Source organism: Myotis brandtii, unplaced genomic scaffold, assembly GCF_000412655.1.
Source record: "Myotis brandtii unplaced genomic scaffold, ASM41265v1 scaffold244, whole genome shotgun sequence".
NCBI lineage: Eukaryota > Metazoa > Chordata > Mammalia > Chiroptera > Vespertilionidae > Myotis > Myotis brandtii.
Genome location: NW_005359225.1, coordinates 1,712,930 through 1,733,102, shown reverse-complemented (window position 1 = coordinate 1,733,102; position 20,173 = coordinate 1,712,930). Strand labels below are relative to the sequence as shown.

Here is a 20,173-nt window from a genome sequence, read left to right as displayed (position 1 = left end):
TTATTGTTTTTTGTTAGCTGTTTCTCCTCTGGTCTATTCTCTCTCTCCTCTCTTCCCTCCTAGATCTTTCCTCTGTGCTTTCTGAAACCCCTCTTCAATGATAATATACACATCCTCAACCTCTTTTACTATATAACGGTATATACAACTATGATAAACAACTATAGTATATGACTAGATGTAAGTATAAAATACCTGGCTCACCTGACAGTATCACTTACCCTGGAGCCTTCTCAAGGGGAGACTGTTTCTTTCTTTCTTTTTTTTTTTTAAATCCTCATTAGAGGATATGTTTTTATTGATTTTTTTTTTTCAGAGAGAGAGGAAGGGAGGCAGAAAGAGAGAGAAACTTTGATGTGAGAGAGAAACATTGACCGTACTTGCCCTGATCAGGAATCGAACCTGCAACCTTTTGGTGTATGGGATGATGCTCCATCTTACTGGGCTACCCAGCCAGGGCACAGGGAGACTGTTCTTGTCTTAACCTCCCACACCTTTGGGTCTAGAGCAGGTAATATCCTCTTTGTTTCCCAATGTCTATTTAAAATCATTTCTCAGTGGCATGTACCTAATATTTTTGACACTTGCAGTGGATCATTTTTAACACCTCTATCTCTATATGATAAAATTATTTTCAGTAAAAATCATGAAATTAAACAATAATCACCAAAAAAACCTCAAAGCACAAAATTTTCTTTTATTGAAAAATATGTATATATTTGGTGTTTTTTTTTTTGTTGAACACAATTTCCATCTGTTCATCTTCAGTGAACAATGTTAAAGGTTTGTATTTCACTGTTCAAGGCTGACTTCAAACATTTTTGTATCTGAATAACCTTAGCTAAAACTCTATACCAGAAAAGACGTTAACTCAGAAAAGTAAAATTGCACATTGCTATTATTGCATATTTTGAATCTACTGCTTAAACATGGGAATATGTGGTACCAGACAGTTTGGAGACACAAACTATGCCCAAAGCCAGATTGGAATATTTCAAACCATTTGAAACTTAGTAGAAACTGAGGTGTGTAGTTAAGTCTACTTTGTTGGACTGACTGTATAACTGGGAGTTCCGTAAATTAACTTGCATTTAGATAAAATGTTTATTAGAGTACTCATATGAAAACATCCTAATCTGAAGCTTACAATGTATGTTGAAATTAAACAGTCACAGCAGCAATTGTTTAGAACTTAGGCCAACAAAATATTTTTTCTGGAAGCAATATTTTATCACTGGCATTGTTTAGATTTGTTGTTTCACAGTGGTAATAAAAAAGATCCATTTTTATTGTTGTTTATCCTCACCCAAAGATATCTTTCCATTGATTTTTAGAGAAGGTGGAAGAGAGAGAAAAAGAGAGAAACATCGGTGTGAGAGAAACACACCACTTGGTTGCCTCCTGCAGGAGCCCTATCCAGGGCCCAGGCTGGGGAGGAGCCTGCAACTAAGTACATGCCCTTGACTGGAATCACGAGCCTGCAACTAAGGTACATGCCCTTGACTGGAATCACAACCAGGACCCTTTGGTCCACAGGCCAACGCTCTATCCACTGAGCCAAACTGGCTAGGGCAAAAATAAAGAAGATAAATTTTTAATCAAAAGATATTTTTTAAATCTCTACAGATATTGTATAGACTGTTGCCATCATCCTGCCCTTGGTAGGCTACTGCCGTTAACTCTTCTACCCTAGTAGCTTCACACTTATAGGCTCTCTTTTGTCAATGATCTAAACATCCTACCCCTGTACTCCCTCTTTTTATTGAATTTATTGGGGTTAAAAAATTATTTATTGAATTTATTACTGGTTAACAAAATTATACAGGTTTCAGATACACAGTTCTACAATACATCATTTGTACACTGTTGTGTGTTCACTACCCCAAGCCAAGTCTCCCTACCATTTATCCCCTCTATACTTAACCCTTCTCCACAACTCTTCCCTTACCACACTCCCGCCTCTGGCAGTCACCACACTGGTGTCTGTGTCCATGAACTTTTTTCTCTTTCTTTGCCCAATCCCCTTATCCCATCATTCTCCCTCTAACCCACTTATCTGCTGAAAATATATCAAACAGTTGGTCCCAGCCAGATGGCTCAATTGGTTGGACCATCATCCCATACACCAAAACAGTTGTGGGTTCGATTTCCAGTCCAGGCACATATAAGAGGCAACTGATTGATGTTTCTCTTTCCTGTCGATGTCTCTCTCAGAAAAGAAAAAAAAAATCAATAAACATATCCTTGGGTGAGGATTTTTTAAAAATTAAATATTGGAAAGATGGGTAGCACTGTAAATTTATAGTCCTCTATTTCAATTGGACTGATAAATCCTAGATATCTGGTTCTCCTGGCACATGACTATCTTAAACCTTCTCTCCTTCTTCCCCACACCCAGAACTAAAGGGAAAACTTATATTCTTGATAAATCACCTCATTTCTGACTTTATAGAAAAAATAGAAGCTGTCAGATGGGAATACCTCAATCTTCCACCAAAGTACCTCAAAACCTTTTATAATTATCCTCATCATCTTCAAAATGCTCTCTACTCCCTCCACCCTGACCCAGCCCTGCAGTCTTTCAGCTGGGTCTCCTGAAAGTGCATCTATAGAAGCAATAACTCTCCTGTATCTTCTGGCTCTTCTCAGAGAACTCAGCCTGTCTCTTGCCCTAATCAGTGGTCGGCAAACTGCAGCTCACGAGCCACATGCAGCTCTTTGGCCCCTTCAGTGTGGCTCTTCCACAAAATACCACGTGTGGGCGCGCATGTACAGTGCGATTGAAACTTCGTGGCCCATGCGCAGAAGTCGGTATTTTGTGGAAGAGCCACACTCAGGGGGCCAAAGAGTCGCATGTGGCTCGCGAGCCGTAGTTTGCCGACCACTGCATCTGAACCTGAATTCCCTTGAGGACCCTATTTCTCCTGAAGCCTTACCATTGGCAGCTATTAATTTTCTTATATGTAGGTGTTCAGGAAGAGGAGTTGAGGTTGTGATTTTCTTGCTCCTCGTTGCTTTTCCTAGACTCTTCTCCGCTCTATTGGTAGAGCAGACATACAAAAGCCCTATTCCTTTGAGACATATGCCTTTCAACTATACCACTCTTTGACATACCAATCTCTCAATTATGACCCTTTATTCATAATGTATTTTGGCAACAGAAGAAACAGGGAATACAAGAAAGACAAACAATCTTTCTGGCTACTTAAGTTTTGTTATTACGGATGACATTAACACACAAGTGGATGATTCATCCAACACCTGGCCTCTTATTTTCTTGATCTTTGTCACCAGTGACCTCTTGCATTCCGTCGTTTTTATTTACTCCTATGGTTACACTCTGAATCATGTCATCATTTCAGTCCACATCTAAAATCTGGCATCTTTCAGCCTGTTTGTTCAGCCATTTGCTCATTGTTTCTCTGGGTGACCTTCAGACCCTACTCCCTTTATCCAGTTTAGATTTTATGACCTGTTATTTTTGTTACACTTTTGTCTTGCCCACTGTGACTTTTTGTTACCTTTATAGCCCTGCTGTCCATTTTCTCTATACCTGCTGTTCCCCAAGCAAATGTCACACAATGGTATCATGATAAACTCATGGTTAATAACCACTTCTGAGCTCTCGATAGTGCTCAAAAGCTCTCGTGCATTTATTTGTTCAAGTTGTTCTACCATTTGATCAACCCTCCATCCAGTTGGGCAAAACAAAAAATTGAGTTATCTATGATCCTTCCCTTTCCATCATCTTTCACTTCCAATCCATAATCAAATCTTAGGATTTTATCTCCTAAAAGACTTCCAAATTACTCCTTCTTCCCATTTCTAGTACCACCACCTTAGTCCAAGCCACCATGATCTCTCACCTAGATTACTACAATAGCTGGTCTCATCTTCTCTAAATCATTCTCCACTGTAATCAGCATAATTTTTTCAAAATGCAAATCTATCATTGTCAGGAAAGTTGAAAGAGAAGGGGTTCATTTAAGAAGGAAGGTATCAGATGCAAATCTGAGCACGTTATACCTTTGTTTAAAGTCCTTCCTTTTTTCTTTTCTTTTAGGAACTGACATGGTCCAGAAGGCCCTACATAATCTACTCTTCTGTTAGCTTCATGTCTTGTCACAAGCCCCCTCAGTCCAACAATACTGTTCTTCTTTTGATTTCTTGACGGAGGGGACTTCCTCCTGCCATGGGGCCTTTACAGATGCTACTTCTTTCATGGGAACATTCCTCCCATCTCTGAGATCTCAGCTAAGGTGTCACTTTCTCTCAGAAGTCTTCCCTGATTCTCAGTCTTGTCTACCTCTTTTCTGGAATGGTGTTCCTTTCCCTCAGAGAGTACTTAATTTATAAATTATACATTTGCTAGTATGATTATATGAGCAATGTCTGTCTATTCTACTAGATTCTGCTGTATTATCTGTGTTTGTCCACCCTTATTATATCTCTACCACCTACCACCATACGTAGCAATAGTGAAAATTCGTTGAATGAATAAACTGCTCATTTTCTTTCATCCTTCGTGTTGTATTAGGAGCGTTGTCCCACCTACCATCTAAGGCAGATCCTTCACTTGCACTCTCACCTATAGGATGAAGAGCCCGTCCCCTCTCACCTTCTCAGGACATTCTTTCTGCTGCGCTTCACCATGTCCCTCCAGTTACTGAGCTCTCCTTTCTAAGCCAGACTTCTCATCATCTCCATTTCCTCACTCCCAGTCACTCCTGAACTCACTGCAGTCTTCCTTCATCTCCCACTACTTCATTTAAACTTGTGTTTACCATATTACCAAAGCTGCCTACCAATGAACTCATGTAATTACAGGCAATAGACATGTTTTCATGTCTGTTTGGCTTGACCTGTCAGCAACATTTGACTACTGATGATATCTTCCTTCTTTAAATTAACACTTTCTCTGAGCTTTTCTGGTGAGACACTTGGTTTCTCTCAAATCTTTCTGACCATTCCTTTTCTGGCTTTACATGTCCCAGTCCCTTGTTGATATTCTCAAAGCTCTGAAACAGACCTCTTCTCTATGACTTCTTTAGGCCACTTCATTCATACCTATGGCTTCAGCTTCCATCTGAATTTTTGTAATTCCTTAGTTGATACTTTCACCCCAAATTCCTCTACTAACTTTACATATAATAAACTTTATATAGTAAATATATATAATATACATGTTTAATATATACAACTGCTGTTCCCCCAGAGTTCTCTATTTCAGTTCATAGACACTAAGATATGCCTAGTCCAGTGATGGTGAACCTTTTGAGCTCGGCGTGTCAGCATTTTGAAAAACCCTAACTTAACTCCGGTGCCATGTCACATATAGAAATTTTTTGATATTTGCAACCATAGTAAAACAAAGATTTATATTTTTGATATTTATTTTATATATTTAAATGCCATCTAACAAAGAAAAATCAACCAAAAAAATGAGTTCGCGTGTCACCTCTGACACGCGTGTCATAGGTTCGCCATCACTGGCCTAGTCACTCGATAGAGAAACCAAAGTGTCATCTTTGACTCCTCCCTCTTTGCCACTATCAGAACCAATATATCTCAAAGCCCTGTCATTTCTACCCACAAATTATAGCTCAGATCTATTCATATATGTTCCACTTCATTGCTGGAATTGTAATAAAAACCATCACTATTTTGGCCTAGAGCATTGAAGCAACCTTCTAACCAGGTTTTGTTCCCCTTTATGTACGACACTGTAGCAAAAGTGGTCTTTAAGAAACCCCAATCCTGGCACTTCCATGCTTAAAAAAATCTTTAATTACCCTCACATTGTCCTAAGGTTATATCCTAGATAGATGTCCATGGTGCAGAGGAACTTGCACAGTCAGGTCCCCGCTGACCTCTCCAGCCTAATCCTTTAGCACTGAGCCCTCATACTATATTCCTCACCCCAGTCCCTAGCAATTCATTCTCATGTCACCTGCACTTTTATTCAAGTTAAGATGACAACTCCATTGTGTCGGTTGCTTAAGCCAAAAAACTTTGGAGTTATCTTTGACTTCTCCACCTCTCAAACCTCATATGAGATCTGTCAACATATCACATTGGTTTTATCTTCAAAATATGAGAATTCCGCCACTTCTCACCACTCCATGCTGCTATCCTGGTTTAAACCTCCCTCTTCTCTTGCCTGGATTTTTGTAGTCACCTCTCCCTGTTTCCTTTATTGCTCCCCAGTAATGTTTTCTCAGAGAGTAGCCAAAGTGTCTGTGTCCCTTCTCTTTTCAGAATCCTCCAGAGCTTCCTCCCCTTTCATTCAGAGTAAAAGCGCAAGTCCTTGCTGTGACCTACACGACCTGCGCAGTCTGGACCCGTTAACCTTGCTGACTTACTCCTTTTCCTTTTCCCGCTCACTCTGCTCCAGCCATTTCCCATCTTGTCTGCCTCTGGCCTGCCTTATGGTTTCATGCGTTATCATCAACTTGCAATGAGTTCTAGGTAAAGCTTTAGTGATATGCAACTTAGTAGAAAAATGTGCGAGTCTTTTTCTTTAGATGAAGTGAAGCACGGTATCTTTTACTCTGCCGGGTGGAAGGAAAGAGAGATGGGCATTTCCAGGAAGTGAGCAAAGGCAGAGGGGGATGAACCTGGTGTGTTCAAGTGCATAATGAGGTTGCAGATAAATCAGGCAGACAGGTCGGATCAGTTAGGCCCTGAAAGCGAGGCAGAGAAGTTAAAATGTAAGACACTGACTGATAAGCAGGGCTGAGAAGTGGCCAAAAAAGAAGTCTTAAATAATAACACTGGTTTTAGTGAGTAGAGGACAGGAATGCTGCTAAACATCTACAGGGCGCAGAACAACAAAGAATTTTCCGGAGTGGCAGTGGGAATGGAGAGATAAGCCTGTTTCACAGGAAAAATAATTTGTTGACTTGGTGAATCACCACACATGTAAAAAGCAAAGAAGGCGGGTAAAATGGAATGTCACTCGGGGCCTGAGTAACTGATAAAAGTTGTGGTGGAAAACTAAGGGGGACAGGAAAAGCGTGTTGAGTTTGCAGTGAAGTCATAGCCTCAGAGCATACTGACTATGTATTGTCACCTTTTTTCTACTACTGTGGGCAGAAGTCATCTTAATGCGCATAATAAAAATTTAAAATTGCCCTATTTGAACTTTTGGCTCTAGTCACTCTTTAGATTTGTTTTAATGTTACATATACACCTTGTGGTTCTTTCTATAAAGAAGTCCCAATGAAGTAACAAAGCCAGTGTAGTGAAATCTGTTTTTTCAGGAATGTAGAGGCTTTGTTTTCAATGCATGCCTATCTCAATGTACTCTTTTTTGACATTTGAAACACTTTCTGTATTTATAATTTGAAAGTGGAGATATTTGTGCATTTGGACAGCTATGCAGATAGCCTATGTGTGATGGTTTCTAGAAAGAATACCAACTACAAAGTGCACAGCTTTAGGGCTCTAGTAGATTTCTTCCAAAGTGCCCCTGTGTTGTTAGTTCCTCCAATTGGCTAGTTTCTCTGCAACTACCCAACACGAATGTAATGATTCTTTCACCCTGTGAAAGCCTGGCGTTGCACTTTGCTTATCCGGAATTTGCTTTGCTGTCATTTTTATGCATCTCAATTTAGAACCAAAGCACATTTCATAGTTTATGTGTTACTACTTCCATTAAGTACAAACCTATTATCTTCCCGATGGGTGTGCAAAGCATTTGGTGTTCCTTTAGTGCGGAATAAAAACAGTTCATGATCTTGCTCACTCTCCAGTGCCTGTGCATTTACAGCACAACAGATTTACCTTTTGGACACTATGTAATCAGCAACTTTCGGGAATTTAATATGAAGCTTTTAAATTTGGTTTCCTTCTATTTTCCCTAGAAAACATTATCCCCCAGGCTTTATAGGATATACCTTTTCCTCAGGCAGTTGAAATTCAGAATCCAGTAATTGTCACCTGCCATTCATTTCAGTAAGATCATTTTATTCTTGAGAATAATTGTAAATTGCAAAACTAAATAAGGTGGCGTTTTCTTCTTGACCCTATCTATGTTGTGAGTGATCTGTTTGTAGTGAAATCTATTCGAGAGGATAAAACGTAGGCTTGGTCTTGAGAATCGGGAAAATATGACTAAGTAGGTATACTGTACCCTTTTCTTCTTCATTTGCAGGAGTAGGAAAAGGGAAATAGTGAGGGAAACTTACTCCCTAAAATAACTCATTATCTTTATTTATAAAGATCCACAGATCTAATTCCTTTGTTGCTTCTGTGAGTCAGATTAAAATGGAAAGTCTTAGGAGAACTCTATGGCAGGAGTAATTTGCCTTGGAGACATAACATGCAAATAGCCACCCCTGTGAATATGAATGAATTTTTAATGCATTCTCACTCATATTGATACTGTTGATTTGACTGGCTATCTTAAATGAAACAAATTGTATAGATTGCTTTTACGTCTGATTTTTTTTTCTTAATTTTTCTTTCTCATTTAGTAGTTGAGGTGTTGGGTCCAAGGTATTAGAGGAAAAATTTTCTAGGGTCTTATTCTTAGGGTGATAAGGTTTGATATGTAAATATGGAACATAGTGGCCTCAACTCCTTGGGGTTAGTAAGCCACTTTCTAATATATTAATCCCCTGTTGCATGACCTATTCAGTTTTTTCTTTGAAACAAAGCAGCCATTGTTCTGATTTGACTAATTCAGTGAAGATATTAAGATAATAGGTTGCAAAGACTATAACTAAATGATTTAGTCCAAGTATTTAGATGTTTATGCTGTATCCAAGAACTTCCCACCTTCATCAACAACCTTGAGGTTGTTTTACTCAAGTTTTTGAAAACTTCTGACCCTGCTTTACCTTTTCTAGGTTTCCATTATACCCCAAAGGAGGGGAGAAATTGCAATTTGATTACGGTGTCTATCTTCTGAACAAAAATATAGCACAGGTAAGTAATTCCTCTTCACTCCTTTCCTACTTTCTGCATACACCCTGCTTCTTTGGATTGTAAACCCTCTTTGTTTATAAATAAGCACTACAGTTGACTGTTTTATTTAACCAGGTACAGTATTCATGCAAAGTTCATTTTTGGCGACAGCCTTATTCTGTGCCATGATAAATACTACCGTGAAGCAATGGGTACAAATTGGAATCCTCCTGCTAAACTCAGGAGCCCATTACTGGGTTGTTACTGCTAGTAGACTGTACTTGAATGTGGACTTTACAACCCCTTTCCTCTGCAGCTGACCAGTAATAGCTTCCTTCTCTTAGACCACTTCTAGGGACTCACTTTGCATTGGGAATTGTTTATGGAGTAAAAGTTTAGTGGCTTTGGCAAGTCCTTCGTGGTCTCCTCACCTTAGTATCCAAGGCCAGAAAGAAAAGACCAAGCACATGGTCATTCCAACCTGTCTTGTTTTTGTGGTTCTCTCGACACCACACCAGTTACCATCTCATCTAAATAATGTCTTTCACATGCCCCGAAAGACTAGCATGCTTGCTTGGGTTTGCGTTTTCCCTACAGCGTTTCTGTAGCATACTTGGCTCTACTTCCAGAGGTAGGCTTCCATAAATGCCCTGGTTGTACAGGAAGGTCAGCTTCAGTGCTCTGTTTTTATTTGGACATCCTTCCAATTGGAAGAGAACATGGGTGAGTAACCAGGGTTTGGCTGTTATTGAAAGAAATTATAAACTGTATCCTCAGATCTCTCCATTTAATAGCAACAATAAGGTTCATGATTTTTTTTATTTATGTGAGCCAAAATTGCCTTTTATCTATGTGTATCTAAAGATTCACCAAACAACTCCCTTAGTGATTCCTGGCAGATCTAAAATTATTCCTTCATACGGTGTCATCTTTGCCTTTTTTCACCTCATTCAATCTCAGTTTAATGTTTATTTTCTACTTTGTTTTTTATTAAGATTCTTATCCTTTTCTACCATTGGATAAAATTTCTAGTTTGAGGTCCTCAATTAATCACTTGCTTTAAAACCTCACACTCATTGCCCTCAGTCACACTGCTTTTATTGTTACTACCACTCCAGCTCATGTTCTACACTCCAGGCAGGCAGCCTTGCTCGCAGTCTCTGGCCTGTGACTCATCTTTCCATGTGCCCTTCTTCCCACAACTGATGCTTTCCCTCCTTTTTGGCAGAAAAGTATCTCAGTCTAAGAAACAAGACTTTCATTTCAAGGCTGCCAAACTCACACTACTGATCACAGTTGTCATACTATGAAAACGGCAGTGCTGAGACAGAACTGGTCAAGAACTGACCAGACTAAGGGTGCATTAAGGAAGAAGAGGTCTAAGTAAATTAGGGGACCTGGATACTGGGACCCAGAGTCCGGCAGTCAGGATATCAGTACGTTGGCCTCATTGAGTAGAACTGAGTTCTGATTGAGTTCAGAGGTTCTTCTCTTACCCTATTTTCTTTATCTTGCTCTAAGTACCTAGGCCCGTGTCACCTCTGATATGACACGCGTGTCAGAGGTGACACGCGAACTCATTTTTTTGGTTGATTTTTCTTTGTTAAATGGCATTTAAATATATAAAATAAATATCAAAAATATAAATCTTTGTTTTACTATGGTTGCAAATATCAAAAAAATTTCTATATGTGACATGGCACCAGACTTAAGTTAGGGTTTTTCAAAATGCTGACATGCCGAAACCGGTTTGGCTCAGTGGATAGAGCGTCAGCCTGCGGACTGAGGGGTCCCAGGTTCGATTCCGGTCAAGGGCATGTACCTGGGTTGCGGGCACATCCCCAGTGGGGGGTGTGCAGGAGGCAGCGGATCGATGTTTCTCTCTCATCGATGTTTCTAGCTCTCTAGCTCTCTCCCTTCCTCTCCGTAAAAAATCAATGAAATATATTTTTTTAAAAATGCTGACACGCCAAGCTCAAAAGGTTCACCATCAGTGACCTAGGCCCTAGGTTAGAAGGCTGTTGGAAGATTCCAGGTGAAACCCACTCCTAATTAAAGCTAGGGCCAAAATGCCTGGATTTCCTCATAAATCCCAGCTTCTCACACACACACACACACACACACACACACACACACACACACACCTACACACACATGCATGCATGCATGCATGCACACACTTAGTTCTTTCTTCTTAGGACCCAATAGAAATGCCAAGAGTTGGTATAAAGAAGTTCTAAGCATAGCCCAGCTTGTTTTGAAAACAGGACACAGATGGAGGCCAATTGTGTGCATGGAAAATTGGGTGAAGTCAGCCCTCCGCATCAGACTCTTAGTGTCTGTCTGGTCCTCACTTGGGAGCACTTCCCAAGTAGCCTCTGACTTTATTCTTAACTGAACCAAGGCCACAAGTATGTTGAGCTAATTTTATTCATCTGTTTAAAAAATGGATTACTTCTAGTAATTTTGTATCATCTGTAACTTTATACTCTTTTTGAAAATGAGAGGTTACACTTGTGTTTTTGTTTAAGATTCATAGGTTAACCACTGTGTTTTTTTATAGCTATTGTGGCAGTTTTAAAAGGAGAGAACAATAAATTTCTTATAAACAGACTTCCTTAGGTTTCAGAGTTCATTCAGGAAGCCCCTTTCTTAGCATTTAGAAAGAAACTTTTAGCACATTTATGACCTTTAACTTTTCTTTGCTTCATCTCTTTTCTTCAACTTACTATTTCTTGAGAATGTTTCATTCTGTCTTTGGCCTTTCTACCATCACTTCATTACATTTCAACTTATAGCAAATCAAAGAACCATTAATTATCACGGCTTCTAGCCAGGTAGTATATCAGTAAGGTATTTCTAACTTTTATTTTCTATACATATATCCCAATACATGTTGTCAAAGGGGAGTTTGTCTTTTGAGCCAGTCTCATTTATACCCCATCTCTAGAGATGTGAACAAATCACACTGTTAAAATGGCCCCACCTCAGTAATCTGTAAGCCACGTTAGTGGAGGTGGATGAAAGCACTGGCATGTGTTAAAGTGCCAGAGAAGGAGTAGTGAAGTCATTTAATACCGAATCCATAGCTCGGTTAAGGATTTGAATGAATAGTCAATAGGACCTTTCATCACAACCAGAAGTAGTAGTAAAATCACTTTTTTGGTAGAGGAAATGACAGAATTTAGTAATATTTGTTACTTCAGTATTTGGGATCAGTCCAGCCCAAGTTTTGAAAGCACAAGCTTAGAAAGACAGGCCTTCAAGTAGAAATCCTAAAGTGTTGTTTGAAGAGCTGAGAGGATTAGTGAGGCCTGCTTGCCCTCTTCCTGTCATTGCTGTCTGAAGGTGTGTGTGCTGGCGTGGTGTTACAAGTGCAGAAAGCAAAATGGCTCGTTTTTAGCACCATTTGCTAATATTTTTCAAGTGTCAGCCCTTTGTCTGGAAATAGCACTCTTTGTTGGTCAGCATTTAACACTATATGAATGGGCCTGGCAAAATTCAGGTGCAGTGTAATTAACACTGACTTAAAAAGCCAGGTCCTGCCATAATTGTCAGTAAGTTTTTATAAGTATATTAGAATTTGTGGATAGCTTTTAGTTCCCAAAGCATAAAAAGTAGTAAATCAAAAAATTACAATACTTTTATCTTACATTTATGGAGAGCTTTATAGTTTATGATACACATACATATATATTCATGTGACCTTGTTATCACCCTACAAAGTGAAAAGAACAGCTAATAGTAAATGAATTTGAAAACAGAATGGCTTTTGACATCCGTCACTCCAGTGCAGTATCACATAATCCGACGTATACTTCATTGTTTTTTATATTTTCATCCTAAGCCTGCACAAAATCAAAAAGGTGACTTTCCCAAATAGAAAAGAAACTTAATATCCGTTTTGCACGTTATGAGATTTTCATGAGTAAGCACAATGCTTGAAGCACTACAGATTCTCAAAAGATATTTTAATAAATGAATGAATTGTGAGGTAGCACCATCACACGGCTAAGAAACTGAGTTTCAGAAAAGTTTCTGAAGAAAATGTGAAATATATAATATTCCACTGTATGTATATGTACACAGACATAAAAATGAACGAAATCTTGCCATTTGCAACAACATAGATGGACCTTGAAGGCATCAGACAAAGAAAGACAAATACTGTATGATCTCACTTATATGTGGAATCTTAAAACAAAAACTGACCACAGATACAAAGAACAAGTTTGGTGGTTGCCAGAGGCAGGGGGTAAAGGGGTGGCCAAAATGGGTGAAGGTGGTCAAAAGGTATAAGCTTTTAGGTACGTAATAAATAAGTCCTGGGAATGTAATGTATAGCATGGTGATTATGGTTAATAATATCTTATTGTATATTTAAAGTTGCTAAGAGAGTGTATCTTAAAAGTTCTCATCACAGAAAAAAATTGTAGCTGTGTGTTGTGATAGATGTTAATTAGACTTATTGTAGTGATTATTTTGTAATATATATGTATATCAAATCATGTTGTACATCTGAAACTAACATAATGTTATATGTCAATTATATCTTAATAGAAATTAGTAAAATTACATTATGGGAGATGAGCTAATGGATTGAATTGGGAGATGAGGAAAAAGGAGTAATCAAGAATGACTCAGGTTTTGTGCATGAGCAACTGGAGGATGAAAATACCATTTAGACAACTCTAAAAAATGGGTTAAGGCCAGGTGTTTTTTTTTTTAAATCTGTTTATTTTGTGGGGATGTGGAGTTGTTGGTTTGTGTGTGTTTTTAAGATGGGAAGTATCAGTTCATGTTTATATGCTTATGAGACTGATCAAATAAAGAGATATTATCAATACAAGATAAAAAAAAGGGATACTTGAAAGAGTAGAGTCTTTGAGAAGGGATGAGGAAATAGGATAGAACATAAGTGAACATGTTGACATAAAATAGGGAAAAGAGACACTTTCAACCAACTTACAGTTTTACAAAAAGCTGGTTTCACTTAAGAATTTCCTTGATGAAGCAGTAAAAATTAGTCATTATATTAAATCTTGACCATTTAGCACATATCTTTTTAATATTCTGAGTGATGGTAAGTGAAATAAATATACATAAAGCACTTCTGCTGTATGAAGTATAATGATTGTTTTAAGGAAAAGCCCTTGGGCAATTGAGTTGCTAACTAAACTACGTGGTTTTTCATGGGACACCATCTTTACTTGAAAGAATGACTGACAGACAGTCAACCAACTGTTCAGACTTAGGTAGATGGTAAAATTTAAGATTTTTAAAAATATATATTTTTATTGATTTCAGAGAGGAAGGGAGAGGGAGAGAGAGATTGAAACATCAATGATGAGAGAGAATCATTGATTGGCTGCCTCCTGCACACCCCCTACTGGATTGAGCCCAAAACCTAAGAATGTGCCCTTGACCAGAATCGAACCTGGGACCCTTCAGTCCGCAGGCTGACACTCTATCCACTGAGGGCTAATATTTAAGATTTTTAATAAAAATTGGTATTTTGGAAAACTTGTGTTTGCCCCATGAGATTGACAGCTTCCCATTCCTTAAATATGTTTTTGATGAGGTCGGTAGTGATTTTTAACAACTGTGATTTTTAAATATTTCATAATGAATGTGTCAACATTTAAAATCTTTATAACTTCGTGAGCCAATATTTTCCAAGTGACCAATGTATGATGCTATGAAATCATGTACAGGTAAAGAGTTCTTCAAAGTGTTAAAAACGATGTAAATATATGTTCTGTTTTCAGATTGACTTTGTTACTAACCTTTAAGAAAATACTGTTTGATGAGTTTGGGGTATCAGAGAAGAATAGCCACAATTATCTGAAAAGGCTATAAAATACTCCTTTCTTTTCTAACTACATATTTATATGAGGCGGGATTTTCTTATGAAACAACATATGGTAACAAAATGAATGCAGATGAATACATAAGAATCCAGCTGTCTTCTGTTAAGGCAGACATTGGAAAAGAGACTTACAAAAATATAAAACAAATGTCCCTCATCTCTCTAAGTTTCTTTTTTGGAAAATCTGCCCATTTTTATTAAAAATACTTATATTAGCAAGTAATAAATTTCTATTGTTATATTAAAATGAATTAATAAATATTTTAAAATATTCTGATTTTTAACTTCTAATGACCCACATAAACAAAAGCTCTTTTGGGTCCTCAGTAATTTTAAGAGCATAAAGGGATCTTGAGACCAAAAGGTTTGAGAAGCACTGTCCTAGAGAATGGCCATCTAGATTTCCTGTGAAACACTTCAATTGCTCAAGTTCAATAAACCAAGACACATGTGCCAGTTCCCCAAATGTGGAAACACTGGATAAGAGACTTACCAGTTTGAATTCTGGTAATACTGTGCAGTACAAGTCATCAGGACATCAATGGATTCTTCCCTGTTGCTCTTGCCTCTTCTTTCCTTGAAAGCTCAGGGACTTAAGAGCAATGCTTTGTGGATACAGTTTACAAATTCTAATGATGATTTACATTTGTAGCCTATATAATAAAAGCCTAATATGCAAATCGAGTGGCGGAATGACCAATGGTACAACTGGTCGCTATGATGTGCACTGACCACCAGGGGGCAGATGCTCAATGCAGGAGCTGCCCCCAGCCCACAGGCCCCAGGCCAGCCAAGACGGGTGCCAGCGGGGCCCTCCCCATTGCCCTAATAGTAGCCCCACAGAAGGAGGCGACAGGCGAGCGGGCCGGCGCCACCCCCAATCACCCTGCTGGTTGCCTCCAAGGAATGTGCCAGCAGGGGTCCCCCAGTCGCCCTGCTGGTCACCCCACAGATCAGCCCTGATCGCCAGCCAGGCCTAGGGACCCTACCCATGCATGAATTTCGTGCATCAGATCTCTAGATGAATATAATGGCTTTTGGTATATTTTTAGTTCTATGTCTCATTTCATACTCTGTGAAGTATGATAACCAAGTCTGTCTTTAGAGATAAAAATTAAGCTGCTGCTATGCTTACTGCTGCCATGACAAGATATCATGGCAAACAGAATTCAAGAAAAATCTTTTGAGGTCAAATCCAGCTATATCCAACTGATACTGTTTTCTTTCTTCTTCCTTCCTTTTCCTCCCCTCCCTCCCTTCCTCCCTCCCTTCCTTCCTTCCTTCCACTTGGATCTTATTACAATCCTATGAGTGGTTAGGGCACAGACAGTTATTTGCCTTTTACAGATGAGATCCTGAGACCATGAGTTAAGTAGAATAACTAAGATTAGAATCCTGGGGACTTCATGACCTTTCTTCCTTTTCCTCTGTTACCTCTTTCCCATTAAGTTATTTTAAGACTTCATAGAAAGTAAAAGTAGTTTCAATTTCCAAAAAACAGTTGGAAACCTCTGTTCTGCCAAGGACATGGTCTTTCTCTAAAACTTGACTATTCATGGGGCTCACAGTGCACAGCTATTTAGAAGGGATCAATGCCAGCTTACACCCAGAAGCTTAAATTCATGCGTATTTCTTCAACATACAGTCCAGTATATATGACACATGAGGAGAAAATGCATTTTAATTTCTTACCACTTCTTGGAATCAAGAATACAAATGCCAAGGATGTTTTAATAGTCAAAATGTCCCCCACTGCCTACAACATTTTCCAGTAATGTAGTAGAAACTATTTTAAGTCCTATATCTATATCTTTTAAAAAAACACTTTACTGATATATAATTTATATACCATACAATTCACCCATTTGACATGTACAATTCAATGGTTTTGAGTATATTCATCTAGTTGTGCAACTGTCACCACAGTCAATTTTAGAATATTTTCATAACCCCAAAAAGAAACCCTATACCCATTAGCAATCACTCACCATTCCCCCAAGGCCTCTATCCCTAGGTAGCTACGATTCTACTTTCTGTTTCTATATATTTGCTTATTCTGGACATTTCATATAAATGGAACCTAAAATATTGGCTTCTTTCACTTACCAGGGTTCAAGGTTCATCCATGTTTTAGCATGTATCAGTCACTTCTTTTTATTGCCAAATCATCTCGGCAATTTGAAGTTATGTATGGCTTTACCACATTTCATTCATCTACTCCTTTATATAACATAGACATCATCTGTGTTGTTTACACTTTCGCCTAATATGAATAATACTGCTATGAACATTACCAATTTTTGTGGGGACGTATGTTTGTATTACTCTTGAGGATATATCTAATAGTGGAATTGCTGAGCCATATAACTACTAGAGGCCCAGTGCACGAAATTCATGCACAGGTAGGGTCCCTAGCAGCTGCCGGCTGCCAGCCAGGGCCTCCCTTCCCCTGGCTGCCTGCCACCGCCAGCTGGGGTGGGGATGGCCAGGGGGAGGGGTCACAGGCAATTGGCCAGCTGGCTCCTCCCCCTGGTTGGACTCCTGGTCGATGGGACAATTTGCATATTAGGCTTTTATTATATGGGATGTTTAGTATTTTGAGGAATTGCCAGACTGTTTTCTAAAACAGCTGCATCATTTTACATTTCCGCCAGCAATGTATGTTTCAATTTCTCTATGTCCTTGCCAACACTTGTTATTTTCTGTCTTTTTTATTATAGCCATCCTACTGAATATAAAGTGGTATCTCATTGTGGTTTTGATTTGAACTTCCCTAATGGCTAATGATGTTGAGCTTCTTTTTTATGTGCTTATTGGACATTTGTATATGTTCTTTGGAGAAATGTCTATTCAGAACCTTTGCCCATTTTTTAATTGGCTCATTCGTCTTTATTGTTGAGTTGTAAGAGATCTTTATATAACCTAGACATAGATCCCTTCTCAGATGTAGGATTCACAAATATTTTCTTCTATTCCACAGGTTGTCTTTTTCATTTTCTTGATAGTGTTAATTGAAACACAAGAGTTTTTAGTTTTGATGAAGTCTAATTTTACCTATTTTTTTTTCTTGTTTATGCTTTTGGTGTCATATCTAAGAAAGCTTAGCCTAAATACTTTTAGGGTTTCTTCTGTATTTTAGCTTATATGTTTAGATCTGTGATCCAGTTCGAATTAAATTTTTTTTTGGCATAGTGTAAGGAAGGAGTCCAGCTTCATTCTTTTGCATGAAAATATGCAGTTGTCCCAGAAAAAGAATGGTTGAAAAGACTGTTTTTTACCCATTGAATTGTCTTGGCACTCTTGTTGAAAGTTAATTAACTATAAAATGAGGATTTATTTCTAAACCCTATTCTTAGGCTAGTACCACCCTGTATCTTTTTTATTTAAAAAATACTTTCCAAAAATAATAATAATAATATATGTCAATTGTAGAAAATTTTAAAAGTACAAAAGAAGATAGAAGAACAGAATTTTTTAAATAGTCCATAATCTCACCAATCACATGTACCATCATTGGTCCCAACACCACACAGCTCCCAGTTTTTATACTTGGACCTAAATGTGGTCTGTGTGAACTCCCTGGACATGTTTTGACTATTCAATACATATTTATTAAAAGAAAGAATGGTGAGTGAGTTAGCCAGGAGATTATTCTTTCCTCCTTAAGGTTAATGGTTAATTAAGCTACTTCTATTTAGATATGTATGTATTTAAATATTTCTTTAAATGTATATTATGTCTATTTAAGGCTTTAACTGAGGTAGAAATTAATACACATAGTTGTTTCCAAAAGTTCCATTCTGTATTTAAAGGGATAATATTACTTCTTGTAGTTGCAAATAATTTGTTGTGTTCATTATTAACTTTTTAAAGAACAATGTCAGCTACTAATCAGTTTCTTAGACATTTTTAATGACATACTAGCTGTGACCACTGTACTCTTCAAATGCTGAGAGTGATAAATTGACAAGATAAAACAATTTGTTTATACCTCATTTGGACATTTTTCCCCCACTTTAAATTGAAAATAGAAATTCAATGCCAAAAATATCTTCCCATATGAAAAATAAAACAATTGTAAGTTACATTTATATAGCTTATTTTAGGTTCAGTGATCTTGCCCATATCCTTTAATCCTTTATTCTTTCTATTATTATCTCCATTTTACATTTAGATAAACTGAATCTCTAAAGAGTGAGCAAGAAAATTCAGATCCTAATCTTCCAACTCTTAAGTTCAGGGGCCCATACTTGCTGATTCCCTTTTATCTGTGGCTATCTTAGAGCTAAATATGAATTTGGCACCTTATTTGGTTTAGAATATTTGATAACTTCTATCTTTTCATTTATCCTAGTTGTTTTAAAAGGTTCACTTCAGCCTTTTTACTTTGCACATTTTAATATTTTAAGCTGGCATATAATTTTCTTCAACTAAAGAAATAAGCTGTTTATTCAGTAATGATGTTAGCCTTTTCCAAAGCACCGCCATATGGGAGAAAATTATTTAAAGAATGCACCTCAACTGAAACAAAATACACAGTGCTTAGTTTAGAGAAGGTCGACTATAAATTCTCACTATATTTTTATGGTTAAGCTCATGAAATGAATTATGAGAAGTAATATATATATGAATTTTGTTTCATTTTAGTTGGCATCAAAGTGACTGTCATAGCTTAGGCTTAATCTACTTAAGAGCATAAAGTTCAAAAAAGTGTTATATGTAAATTTTGGTACCTATTAGAGAAAAACAATTAAAGATGTGCAGACTTGGGTTGCCAGGGAAAATAAAATTAGTACCCCAGTTAATGTAAATTTATCAAGTAAAAGCCAAAATCCTAGAATAAAATGAGCTAAAATAAATTCAGCATAACTGAGTGTTTAAGAATAAGTGCTATGGACCTAGACTACAAGGGTTCAGTTCTATCACTTTAGATTATGTATATGATTTTGGGTAAGTTACTTAATCTCTCTGTACCTCAGTGTCCTCATCTGTAAAATGAGGATAATAATAATAATACTTATTATTGTAGGTATAATTCTAATCTCTATGAGGATTAAATAATATATGTAAAGCACTTAGAATAGTGCCTGGAACACAGTCTGTGCTAAGTAAGTGTTTTCTAAATAAATGAAATGCAAAGTGCAGTATAATCATTGTTATAAAGAAATACCATATTCCATCCTGGCCGGGTGGCTCTGTTCAGTGTAGCATTGTCCCATACACCAAAAGGTTGTGAGTTCGATTCCTGGTCAGGGCACATATCTAGGTTGCAGGTTTGAGCTCTGATCGGGGCGCATACAGGAGCCAACCAGTCAAAGTTTCCCTTTCACATCAATGCTTCTCTCTCTCTCTCTCTCTTTCTCTCTCTCTCTCTCCCTCCCTCCCTCCCTCCCT

At 37.8% G+C, this 20,173-nt stretch overlaps 1 protein-coding gene across 9 annotated transcripts in view; it reads left to right on the top strand.

Moving 5' to 3' along the window:
• UVRAG (UV radiation resistance associated) overlaps positions 1-20,173 on the top strand; it is a 283,373-nt gene that overhangs the window by 197,131 nt on the left and 66,069 nt on the right. For all 9 annotated transcript variants that reach the window (XM_014540397.1, XM_014540405.1, XM_014540399.1 and 6 more), the window contains one exon: positions 8,853-8,931. In XM_014540397.1, coding sequence (XP_014395883.1) covers positions 8,853-8,931 — 79 coding nt within the window. The remainder of the gene's footprint in view (positions 1-8,852; positions 8,932-20,173) is intronic.